Here is a 13,370-nt window from a genome sequence, read left to right as displayed (position 1 = left end):
AACCTGTAAGCACTGGCAGCAGATAGACACAGTGTTTAGTACTTTAAAAAGATCTTAAATTAAACAAACAAACAACTCCCCAACACTTTTTTAAGATCTCCAGTCAACACATTCTTCATATCTCAATAGAAGTATACACAATTACTATTCAAATATATAGATCACTAGCTGAAATTTTTAAAAAAAGTCATGTTATGAAGCCTGAAAAAAATGCAATACAGTTGCTTCTGAAAGTTTCTCTCCCTCTGGTCTCTCACAACCTGGGGCTTTCATATAGATGGTAGGTTTATTCAATAACTGATTTTTCCCAAGTCATGATGTCTTTAAGGCATTTGATGTAGGGGAGAGAAAAACAAATGCAACTCCAGTCTGGCTCTCTCCGGCAGAACCAGGCTAGTAGGCTGAAGTCTGGAAAGTCCACTCTTACTGGTGTATATGTTTCTGTTAAACTCTTTGATATTTGAGCTCAAAACTTTTTTCAAACCCATTCTCTTCAGAATCCCTACAACTGAAAATGAAACATTTAAGTATATAAAATCAGCCCATTATAGGTACCTACATGGTGAAACAGTTATCTTCAACTACACATTCTAGAGAGTGTAATGCTTTAAAAAAGACAGTTGTTCTACAAAGTTTAAAAGGCTAATGATTAAAATGGACAGATGTGAATAAAGTCTTTTGGCGAAGTGTTGTGCTGGGTCTGTTTAGTGTCTCCCCACTAACACCAGTAACTGAAGTTCAAAGACTTAATGCACTAACCATGCATTATGCCGTGTACTCTTTGAATAGAAACAGCCTGACGTGTCAGAGACTAACATTTCCTTGGAATCTTCGTAAGTATTATGCTGCAAAGATCTTTGTACATTGTGACTGGATATCACACTGTGCAGTTATTATAATTCCCGCATGCTACTTTACAAACACCACAGTGACGTGAATGGTTACTCAGACTGCCGTACAAAAAAAAAAAGAACAGCTTTAGGAAAGTCGCTGCTTTGCTTATCGTTACAGATTAACAGGATTCTAAATTGAACCTGTAATTGTTTATTTAGGTAATACTTTACTTCTCCCTTCCTGGTGCTTATGGTTACTCAATGAGGGAATTTTACTGATTCACAGAAAAATTTAGACTATATATATCACACCACTTTTAGCCCTATTTAAAACTGTTTGTTTTAGAGGCAGAAAGACAGGTTTCTTTAGCCAGCAGACACAGTTGATACCAATAGGAAATACTCTGGTGTTCTCAGGGAAAATGTGACTGTACTGATGTGCTTAGAAACCATTCTGGAATTCACGCAGAAAAACCCTGTCCACAATTAGCAATAATATACATGTACATGGCTTAATGTCTACACATTTCTACATTGATAGCAAATGCTTCAAGACAAGTATTCACTTTATCCAAAGTGCCTACCACAATAGCTTTCAGCACCTCCATCACTGAGGACCATTAGCTGCTAATGAACAGGTGGTGAAAAAGGTAACTAAGAAAAAACATCCTATTGACAGCTGGCTTAAAACCACCACCACACAGCAGTCCTTACCTTTCAGGTATCCTTAAGTCAAAAAAGGTTAACAATCTCTCTGATTTACCACAATGGCATTCTTGTTCCTAAAATGCTATTAAAAGTGGAAAGACTAACTCCTACTTCTGATGTACCCTGTCCTGCAACTCTGCCATCCAGGGCAGGGTGAACAATGCAGAGAGACGTACTGGAGAACAGAGAGCTAAGTTGCTCCATTTGCTGGAAGGGAAAGTGTCTGTGTTACCTATAGTGTTATACCCTATAAACAATACTATATGGGTTGGGCATCAAGGCCTGACTTGGGTGTTTGGTGCACATGTCCCCCACCCCTATCCCATCAACCAGTAAAGGACAGGAGTCAAACATCATTCCTCTGCTGTACTGGATAGAGAAGTACAGAAGAGACCTGCCGTGAAATCACTGATATGTTTACATGCCACTCTTCAACACTATGTTTCTACTTTTTTGGGGAGAAGCTCTCATTACTCCAAACAAATCAATCCATTATAAAGAAATACGCTTTTTTCACTATTTTTTCAACATGTTCCGTTCTCACTTTACACAGATGCATTTGCTAAAGCTCTGAACTAACTGAACCGCTAATTTTTCCAACCATTAATTAGGTATTGTATTATGAGGGCTGAACTGAGATCTGCTCTTAGAACAAAATCTAAGTTCCATTTTGGTCCTCCAACACAATATAGGACATGAGGCCAGCACGGCTGCCAGGAAAACTATTTGCTTAGAGGGAATTTTGCTGTAGAAGTAGATACACTGCAAAATTTCAAGGCCCTGGCATGGGGCTTATTTAATTTGCAAAAAAGGCTGTTTTAATGATCTAAAAACTGTGGGAAGCAGCTACTTCTCTCAGATGTCTCACAAGGTACCTAGTATGACTAATCACATGGAGATTGCTCTCAGAGACTGCTGCAGGTCCGTGGGCAGGACCAGTCCCTCTGTCTGCAGTGAAGCAGGAGCTCACCACAGGAGCCCAGTGCTGAACTCCAGTTTCAGACACACGTTTAGGGTGGAAATATGGAAAAAAACATGATGCTGATTTTCACTGGTCCCTCAGATTTAGGAGAAAAGCTACTGCTTTGTTTTAGTTCTGTTCCTGTAATCAAGCTTATAAGCACAGAGCAAAGGAAAAAAAATCACTTGTTGGTAGGCCTTGCCTCTTTTCATTGTCATACTGCCTAGCACATGCCCGAGGACCATCAGAGAAAACACAGAGTTTACTTTCTTTACCTGAAATTCAAGCTAACCTGTGGGTAGTTCAAACCCCATAGTTGTAGTTTGGCCAACTGTTGGCAAAGGAAGAGCCAGCCTACTTCCCAACACCAGTCACCCCCTCGTCAATGGGACAGGGGATGCCATTTTGTGGCATGGTCAAGGACTGCAGTCAGAGCTCTAACATAAATCAGTGACAGGCTGTTCAGCGGGACAGTCATCAGCCAGGAGCTGGTGGCCTTTCCAGTGTGTGATCTTTTAGCAGGGCTTAAATGCCCTGGGAAAAATTGCAGTGAAGAAACCTCCTACATTCACCACTCACTCGCTTACCTGTAAAATCTGCTCACCAGCACCTCGCTGGTGAATCCCATTCCACCCCAAAACTGCAGACAGCTGTCAGTCACTTCACGGGCCAGACGACCGGCCTTTAGCTTAGCCATGGAAGCAAACTTGGTCACATCATTGCCTTCCACATAGAGAGCTAAAAAATGATGAAAAAAGCACAGTTACACAAGGGCACTTATTGACCACTGCCTGGCAACCATCTCCGCATATTCCTTCAGCCTGCCAATGCTCTTTGCATTAGAAAAAACACGTCTGGGAGGGCAGATGTGGGTGCTCACCAACAGTGCGGTACAGCAGTGAACGCAGCAGCTCCAGTTCGGTGGCCAGCTCTGCCAGGCGGAAATGCACGACTTGGTTGTGCAGCACAGACCGGTCAAACACCTTTCGCTGGCGAGTGTACTCAATGGTTTCTTGTATTATTGTTTCCAGCGGTGTCAGGACTTCACGAAGCAAAGCACAGAACAAGACATAGCTTTACCCAGATCTGTTTTTTTCCTTCCTGTTGAAAACGATTTTTTTTCCCCAATACAAACAATACATTTTTACAAACAATACCTTAGGTTTCCTGAAGTAAATTATTCCATATGCTCGGTTTGGGGTGCAGAATTTCAACTCCTAAAAAAGTCTGGCATTCCCTTGTACCTTTGAAAACAGATTCCTTATCCTTATTCCACCTGAGTCCCGAACTGCCAAACTCAGAGGAGAATGAAGGGGAGTGGGAGGAATGCAGCAAAGTCACAGAGAGCAGTACATAATAACAAGCATGTAACCCTTACCCTTAATATGCCATCTGGGGCTCTACCACAAGCTTGTAGAACAGCAGAAATAATCCCAAAATAAAATCTGAAGGCAGGCAGTGTGCACATTGAGCAATGCTCTAGAAATGTAAATTCAAGGAAGCTTTCAGGGAAGAAGGCAGAAATCTATTTAGAGATCAAGGAAAGTGAACAGACTCTGATTACATTCCATGATCCAATCCCAATAAAGAAAGGAAGGAGAAAATATGAAGCTTCACAGCCCCTTTTAGTGAATCCTAAACCGTGCTTCTAATGGAAGCAGAATCAAAATAGGACACAGCTGGAAAACAGGTGAGAGAGATAGGAGAGACTGCTTTGAAGTGAACTAGTTTGCTGCATTTTTTCTTTTCTGACCAACCTTAGAGCGACCCTGTTTCAAACAAGAAAAAGGAAGAGTGTTTTCTTTCCAAGACAAACCAGCCTTGAAGTGATGGGATGGGCTTTCAGTCTGTCGCAGCTTTGCTAGGACAACAGCAGGTGCCGAATTTGTGGGGAATTTTGTTTGGCAAACGTGGGCCCACGTCATTGTGGCAAGCAGTAGGGAGAGTAGAGAGAGAGCTTACAAATCCATCTGTTTGATAAGTACCACATTTTCTCTTTTGAAAATATGCGTATCCACATCCACACACCTTTAGAAACTGAAAAACAAAAATCTGTATCTGAAATGCAAAATTCAGCCAGGCCTTGGACTACTACAAAATCCCTTTTCCCACCTGCCATGGCTCCTGCAGGTACCCACATGCAAATTCCTCACAGGAGCCCGGTGTGCTTCCATTCTTCTTTTTTGCATCAATATTGAGACCACCTCTACTTAAATTTCATCCCTATACTGCTCTCATATATCCTCATATACATCCCTATACTGTTCTCATATGCAGACTTTGCTTCCCACCATTGTCATTTACTAGCTCTTCCACAGAGCACTGCTTTTTGCACCCTGTCCCCACCACATCTCATGAGGTGAATGGCTTTTCTCATTCCCTTAATATTCTCCCCCCTTTCTTAAACAACTATCCACATTGCTTATTTTGAAAAACAAACAAAGAAACAAAAAAAACATATATAGTAAAGTCTTGTTTTCTTCTGTGTAAATTCTGTGCTGCCACTCTAATGTTGGTTTTCTGGACAGGAAAATAAATCGCTCTCTCCAGCTACATTTCTTTTACAAAAGGAACATCCCCGTTTTCCCAAAAGACCACGTAACACAATGCTGTAAGATATATGATGCTAACAGCTTTTTTGCTTGTACACCTACTTGGAGAGTAGGATGCTACTTGGAGAGACGCTACAGAAAAAGCAAGAAGCGTCCAGGCACCTCTTGCTCCATACCCCAAACCAGGAAGCATGGAGCTGAGGCTGTGCTGCTGGGAGGGAAACCAAACAGTACGTGCCAGTGCTAGGACAGCAGAAGAGAGGTGGGAGGGATAAGGGCATGGGATTAGGCTTGAATAGGTCTGTCAGGGCAAGGTGCTCCAGCATGGCTCATTTGGTTGCCAGCATCCAGATGGGAAATGGCAAAGCAGCTGCAGGACTGCGTGGGAAGGAGCAGAACAGCACCTGCGTCAGTCCTGGCTGCAAAAGGGCTGAAGATCACGATGGGGTTTTGGTCCACCTCTGCTCAGGCTGTCACCACACATCAGGGCTGGGAGCAGGAAGCATGGGAGGGTTGTTCTCACTGTGCTTACTTCTCTGCTTCACTGCCTCCTTCCTGCCCCATGTTTCAGCTAACCCATCCTCCCTTGTTTTCTTGGCTGTCATCACTGCCCTTCTGCTTGTTCCAGGAACTGGCATTTGCACACAAAAATAAAGAGAGGAGATTTTCTCAGGACAGGTATTTAGAGCTATAAGCGTAGCTCTGAAATGGCAAAGCTTGACTGTGAAGCAAACAGCAATGAAACACAGCGTGTCATGAATACCACGACTGCCAGCAGCCCATTACAACATAATAGCACAAAACACTTTGCCAGTTGCATGATAAATATAGAGAAATGACATTATCACCAGTGAAATTCATTTTCTCTCTAAACTTTCATCGTTTTACTGTACTGGCGTGTTTGTTTCCTCTTTTGTCATACAATGTTCTTCCCATCCTCAGGCAAACTTGGCCTCAGGCTGTCTGACTGACAGCACACGCAGGATATGTCACTCAGGGGCAGGATAGGGACCATGCTGTCTACCAGATAGCAGAGCACTGTGAAAGCTCTCGCAGTTGCCAGATGCAGAACAATCTTTTCTTCATACTTCCATCCAACTTACATTTTCCCACTTGAAACTTCTGCTCACTGTAAACACACTTTGCCTTGCTATTTCTCCACCCAACACAAAAGGAAACTAAAACATTTTTCTTACGCGGTCACTGATCCCTCTCTACTGAGACATACAGCAAGCTCTGAGCTAAACAATCTGTCTCTTACGGACGTGGGTTGCCCATGCAAAAGGATCTGTCATCCTGCTGTGACTCAATGGTGCTCATAAAACTGAGGCTACAGGAGTAGATAGAAGTCATTAGAGAAGTGCCATTCTGCTCTCTCACACACATGCTGAACTCCCTCTTGGCCTCCAAGTGAAGCAATTCACAGGAAAACTGTTTGCTTTTTGCCATAGTAACATTCCCTTCCTGTGGTCAGGGTAACAGGTCCTCGAAGTGATGGTGTTTGCTGAGTGTCACAACATGGGAGAGGTTTGTGGCAGCTCTTCCTCTTTAATGAAGCAGGAAAGGCAATGACTTTTACCAACGGCCTTGGTAACATGCCACTTGGAAGAAAAGAGCACACCTGTGACCAAATTTTGCAAAGTAAAATTCTTGAAAAACGTAGGCTTGATAAAAATAAAAAGCCTTCCAGGTAATTCATTTTCCATCTGTTTTAAATTTCTTTCACTGAAAAAATATTTTAAAAGGAAATAAAAAAAAGAGAACGAGAGAAGGAAAGAGAGAAAGAGAGAAAGAAGAATGAGAAGGAAGAAAACTCCCCACACACATTCTAATACTTGGCCACAATGAAGACAACCAGTAAACAAAGAGAAGGCTGAACCACATTATATTTCATACTAAAAAAACTTTATAAAAAGAAAAACGAAAAAACAACATCCCCCAAAACCCACCACCAACAACACAAGAAAAAAGGAAGGAAAGAAAGAAAAGAATTGCAGTGGCATTGAACTGCCTCTGTCAAGTTTTAGGAAGCAGTTGAAGCAAGCAAGCTAAGAGCAGTCCTTGAAGTGTTCAGAAAAAAACAAACATAATTTTCAGTGTCACATGAATGGTCGTGAATTGGGAAGGCACAGGAATGTCCTTCTGAGGGCCAGAAATGAGGACTTGGATGAACATGTGCAGACCTAATCATGAAATTACTGAAGGCGTGCACATAGTCTTGAATACTTGAGCCTTCAGCAAAACACTTGTGGTTGCACCAATGCAAAACTCTTTGTACGACTGGAAGCTAGCAGTGCCTGTAACACTGTGGTGTAACAAACCACATCCATCAGGCAAAGGGCTCTCTTCTGAACATCAGTTACTCTGACAAACTCTTTCGTTTACTACAACTGGTTTCTTCTGAATTTTGTAATGTGACAAGAGACCTAAGCCTTGTTCCTGCTTCCAGTGCTCTTCAAGCATTTTACGTCAAATCGTCAGTGGATAAAAGCAAAAACGACTCAGAGGGCACAGCATGGCCTGGTTCCTTCCCAGCAAAGACACTGTAGGATGGAGCTGCATCTCCCTTGGTGGCAGCAGGGACCGAAGATGCCCTTCCCGGATTGCTCATCGTCATTCTGGCAACAAGGCAAATTGGAACCTGGTGTCCCACTTCCTGAACGAGTGCATGGGCTGCCAGGGTGTTGTGCAAAGCTGGAGAGCACCAAGCTGCCGGTGGTTTTGAACACAAGTGATCTCACCTGCTGGGCTTTGTGTTTTGATGCTGTCACCACGCATCACTCTCGCCCGGGGCATGACTAACACGACTCTGCTGCCCGGGGAATGTCACTGCAACCTGGCGTTTATGATCGTTTTGTTTAACACAGACTCCAAACTGAGCATAAGAATGCTTAATCGAGCCCTTACGGTCTGTGTAAACTTTGGTTATGGTTCAGAAGTGGCTTTTTGCTTTGAGGAGGAGGGGACTCTCACTCGTTTGCTGCAGCAGGGCTTGTGGTGACCAGCCACGTGTATGAGGAGAGGTGAAATACAGCTCTGCCCCGAAAGGTAATTAGCACAAGGCACAGTAGATCTACATAAATTAAAACAAATCCCGCAAAGATTTCAGTGGGGCAAATTCTTCTGTTCTGTTCATAAGCTCTCCTAACGTGACATGGTAACTGCTGTTTGATAGCACTGTCATTGATTAGTGAAAGACTTCTTTTTATGTTGATGAAGCTCACAGAAAAATTAGATGGTAAAATATGTCTGCAGAAAAACAGCCTCCTGCCAAACTGCCTGATTTTCTGACTCCTTTAGATTAATCCCAAGCTTTGGAAAATATATGTTTGTGATAAGCAAAGAAATCTGAGGTCAGATACTTGAGGGACTTCTGATGGTGGGCACCAGAAATACAGGTCGGTCACCTTGGAGGCATAAACACTCCTACACCAAGGCTACTGCTGTACTATCTACCCTCAAGGACTGAAAACTGCTTTAAACTACTCTATTCACTGTATCTGTCACATTTCTGCCTAGGCAGGAATACTCTTTTCCTCAGGATTTCCAAAACTTGCCTGTTCGAGGCCGTGAACAAAGTGATCAAGCTTTGAAATCAGCCTTGCTTTCACCAGGAGGCATGACAAGGGGACCACCAGAGGCCCCTTCAGACTGGAATCATGTGGCTCTCCATGACTGCCACCTGAACATGCACTGTGCCTGCAGTGTACGCCAGCATCCAAGGCTTGAATGGTGATGGCTTTGTGCAAGCAGCTCTTCAGCACAGGCTCCAGGCCTCCGGCACAGTGCTGCCGGCAGACCCAAGGCCACCCGGCCTGCGGAGACCATGGCGAACAGGCACCAGAGAGCTGCTCTGTGCACCTGCAGCGGCAGCTCGCAGGCAATTACACCCTGACTGCCTGGTGCTTGGGGCCCTTTTGTAAATGAGGAGGACAGGCACAGGCTCATGGGACTATTCACCTTTTAAAAACAAGGAGAGGAGAGAGGCTGACTGCTCTCAAAACCTGGAGCCCCTGGTTACAGCACTGTCCTTGGTAAGGCAATTCCCAATTCATCCTTTTAGTATTAGGCCTAGAGACTTCATGTGGAATGATCTGAACTCATTTCACCTCCATCCCATGAATGTTGTGAACACTGCAAAAGCAGAAGCAGTACAGGGCATCTCATCCTTGCCAGAGTCTGCAGCATCATCCTGTGCAAGCCTGGCCTCCTACTCTTTGCTACAACAGCCCTCACATGTACCATTTATCTCAGACCGAACTAAAAACATTGGCTCAAACCAAAGGTGTTTTAAGCATTTGAACTCCAAAATATTTGGTCTGGGATCAACCCATAACAGGGAGTGATTTTTTTTTTTTTTTTAATTTGGTCACTGAATCAGAAAATCACTTTGTACAGTTCCCCGTTCTCCAGCCACACAGAAACAATAAGAGGCAGTGTATGCACAGAAGTACAGGCCTGAGGAGATTATTTACACAAACCTGAAATTTAAAGAGGACCAATCTTCAATCTTCTTATAGTGAACCACATTACATTTAAGTTAAAGAATCAAATGCTATGGGGTAAGGGGAAGGTTGGAAGGCTGAAGATGGACAATCCAGACTTGGATCTGGTTATCTGAAATATCCAGAATCTGTCTATCTCAAACATGTGGACTTGGGTATGGCCTGAGTTGAGAGTAACAGAAACTCTGTGGCAGCAGATCTTCAGGGAAGGGAATTTGGTGTTGTATCATGTACGTCCAATGTGTATTGAGATAAAACAGATCTGTAAAAACAAAGCTATTAAGTCCTGTATTTACACAGCCACTGAATTAATTTTCTAAAATCTAGGATAAAGATAAACATCATAGCTTACTGCACTACAGGAAAAGTAACCATTCTTCTATTTCATGCCAGTATTTTTATACCCTTTTACTACATCTGTAGCCAGCATAACATGATACTGTTTTTTCCTATCAGCAGAACAGACTGAGAGAAAGAAGAAAATCAAAAACGGCCTCTGTGATACCTCACAAAATATTTTCTTTCTGTTTCAAGCTTTCCTACTAAAAGGGAAGGTTGTCTGTATTCAGGCTACAACAGATTTCAAAAACAGATTGTAAGAGGTCATAGTTTACAATAAAAGGAAAGTGCTATTAGTCATGCAGTAAGGGTGACCCCTGTGCTCCTGCCAGGCCCCAGCAACACGAACGATGACTTACCAGTGGCTACTCCCCACAGCCGCTCTTCTTGGAATTGCAACATCTGATATGTAAAACCCATTCCCTCCTCACCGATGAGGTTTTTGCAGGGGACTCTTACGTCTTCAAAAAAGATCTGAGCTGTGTCCGATGACCTCATGCCCAGTTTGTCTATCTTTTTAGCAATGTGAATGCCTGAAGAAAAACATGATATTAATCTGGAATTTAATAATAAAGTTGGCTCATCCCATTTTTAAGAATTTTCTCCACTTTATTTGACTAGAAAATCAGACATTGCAATTTTAAAGGTCTTAATTTTCCTTATGTTCCCAAATATTAATTGTTTACTAGTAGTAATAATCTTACTTCATGTACGTCTGGAAAAAACACAATATTTATTTGCTTATGTTTGATTTTTAGTGCACTATAATAAAGTGTTGGAATTCAATTTAGCAGTATTTGCTGAGTGCCTGCACTACAGTGAAACAGTAAATAAATGTTTAATAATGGCAGAAAACAGAATTATATGTTAAGCTGCAACTAGAGAATTTCTACTCATGGAAATTCTCTTCCTTCTCTTTCTTCCACATTTATCCTTCCCTTTCTAACCCATTCTGATCTCTTCTGGTACCTGTAGAAGAAAGGGTTTATAATCAAATCTTATCACTCTCTCCTAGTAATAAAAAGGTTAGACTCAAATTTATAAATACAAGCATCCAACAATTCTGTATCAACTCAAAATTTTGTTAAAACTACGTATTTTATGATGGCATACAAAGACTATTTAGTGCATTTAAACAGTCACAGAAGGGTTTATAAGGATCGTGATTCATTCCTTGAAGTTTTTATGTTGACATCCTTGTGAAGAGGGTATGCTTTCCCACTGACTTCCCTATACAGCATAGACTCTGACCCAATGTGCAGCTGTCTGTTGGAGATGAATCTGATTCCTGTAGGGAAATCCTGTTGCAATCTCTATCCAGATCTCAAAACTGCTTCAGGTTTGGCCACTTCAGCTATGTAATCACACCAGGAAGGAATCCTTCCTGTTTTATTTCCCAGAGAGATTTTTTTCCCCACAAGTTCTTCCTTGTTATTATTTAGATGCAAGCACGGATTACCGCTGTGCCATAAGAATTAGACAGACATCAGTGATTTTTGTGTTATTTCCCTTTAAGTCTTCAGCCTTTATCTCCTTGTTTTTCTGGGTTTAACACATGAAAATTCTGCATGGAAATCAAGAATGCTTCAGAGGTAAACTGAGGCCAACAGGTAGGTATGAGGACTTGTGCAAAACATGCCAATTACATCTGCCAAGTCAACACGGGTAGAAGAAACATCCTCCACATTTTCTAAGTTTTTTTTTTTTTTTTCTAATTTTCTAAATTTTTCTAAGAAACTTTTTTCAAAGTTTCTATGGGTTTGACAGAAAAGCAAACATTCTGCTATACACAGACGTGGTATTCTAACCAATTTTGTGACAGAGTGGGATTCTGGTATTTTTTTTCCTCTTCATTCTATTTTTTACTATCCTATACTACTCTCTAACACAGCTTAATAAGAGTTGGTCACTGCACAAAATGTTGTGGTCCCTCTCTGTACTTCCTTGGCTTCCACACCTCTTTCTGAATTAAAACAGGCCTCTCAAGCTCCTGGTGACAGGAGGCCTTCAGCCATGTGAAAATTACTTTGGTTTTGGAGGCAGAAGGAGTTTGCAGTCATTTCCTTCAAATTCATCCTCTCTGGCAGCACTGAATAAGATTATGGAAAGTTTCATCTCTCAGCAAAGCAGAGATGAAATACTGACACTATTCCCAAATGCCAAGTCTGCTCTCAGAAGAATATCCACATCGACTTCCAGACCTTCCACTCAAGACTACTCCATCGGCCAATCTATAAACAGATAATGTGTTACGAATATTTCCTTTGATAGTTGTTCAATGGAGGAAGAAAACTGGAACATCTGTATAAAAATCCTTGACTTTTGGATTGAAAACTATCCAGCAATTTGCACTCAGTCATGCCAGAAAAGCATTTGTGGTTTGTTTCTGTATTAAAATCAGAGTTAAACAAACACACACTGAAACTATCTACAGGCCCAAATGATTTCTGGAACATCTCTTCCTGTTGGAATATCACTGCTTGGTTTCTTTGAGAGTTTCAGAGATCATGTCTTTGGTCTGCTTCCAGCTGTCTTTTATGTAATCATTGCTCCTTGCCCATGTGAAGATGCACTTTCTGCTTTTGCTACTGGGATGTTAACTAAGGACTCTGCTAGATGAAGTGCAACTACTGCAGTTCTTTGTATTGCTAAATGAGTCCTACTGAGTGCTTCCCCAGGCTCACGTAAGGTAACAACTGCTGAAGAAGCTCTTACAGGTCTGGTTAGAGTTGCTAAACATGTTAAAGACTTCCATCCATACTTCTTACAGATTGGGTGGTGTGTTCAAGTTTCCTGAATCTAGCAGTATTCCTCCTTTGTTGAGCCTTACCAGTTTCACTTGCTCTGAGATTCTTTTTTCTCATTCAGAAAGAGGCCGATCTCCATCAGTCTCACGTAGTGTCTGTTACTAGCATATGCTATGCTTTGCATTCTCTCTTTTTTTGAAGACACTGATACATAATCATCTCTCTAAGATACGGACATCAAAATCTTCCTTTACTTCATTTAATTATTTTAATTCTCTTCAGAAGGGGTACTATATACTTAAAATTATCAGTAGCAGTAGAAATCATTTGCCCAAATAATTCCCAGACTTTGTCTGCATTAAATAAATGACAAGCTATCTAATAACACACATATCTCAATCTAGCAAGGCCAAGTGCCCGTCTTACTAAAATCACTCTAGCAGAGCCATTTGTACTACTTCTGCCAATATCACTGAGACAGATTACTCTATCTCTTCATGGGCAGTTCTTCCCAGGTGTCCTTGATTTTTCACTTTCTCCCACTCCTCCAGAACTTCTGACAATCTCTTTTTAGTTCCTTTATTCTATCTTGGGGGAAAGGGAGTCACTCTCTCCTGCCACCATTTAGTGCCATTACGTGTGGAAAGAGACACATTTTAAATTGCAACTTGAGAAACATGTTCTTTCTCCTTCCCTGGATTATCTTCTCTTTATTATCTCCTCTT

At 41.8% G+C, this 13,370-nt stretch overlaps 1 protein-coding gene across 4 annotated transcripts in view; it reads right to left on the bottom strand.

Moving 5' to 3' along the window:
• The window catches only part of LOC121066190 (probable acyl-CoA dehydrogenase 6), a 93,316-nt gene that overhangs the window by 9,748 nt on the left and 70,198 nt on the right, over positions 1-13,370 (bottom strand). For all 4 annotated transcript variants that reach the window (XR_005817564.1, XM_040549598.1, XM_040549599.1 and 1 more), the window contains 3 exons: positions 10,258-10,431; positions 3,383-3,544; positions 3,090-3,240 (listed from right to left, as the gene is read on the bottom strand). Coding sequence is in view for 3 of the 4 variants with exons in the window: in XM_040549598.1 (XP_040405532.1) it covers positions 3,090-3,240; positions 3,383-3,544; positions 10,258-10,431 (487 nt within the window). In the remaining variant the exon portion in view is untranslated. The remainder of the gene's footprint in view (positions 1-3,089; positions 3,241-3,382; positions 3,545-10,257; positions 10,432-13,370) is intronic.

The sequence above is a fragment of the Cygnus olor genome, chromosome 2 (assembly GCF_009769625.2).
Source record: "Cygnus olor isolate bCygOlo1 chromosome 2, bCygOlo1.pri.v2, whole genome shotgun sequence".
Classification (NCBI taxonomy): domain Eukaryota; kingdom Metazoa; phylum Chordata; class Aves; order Anseriformes; family Anatidae; genus Cygnus; species Cygnus olor.
Note: the sequence above shows the minus strand (reverse complement) of the source record. Positions and strands in the feature narration are given on the sequence as shown.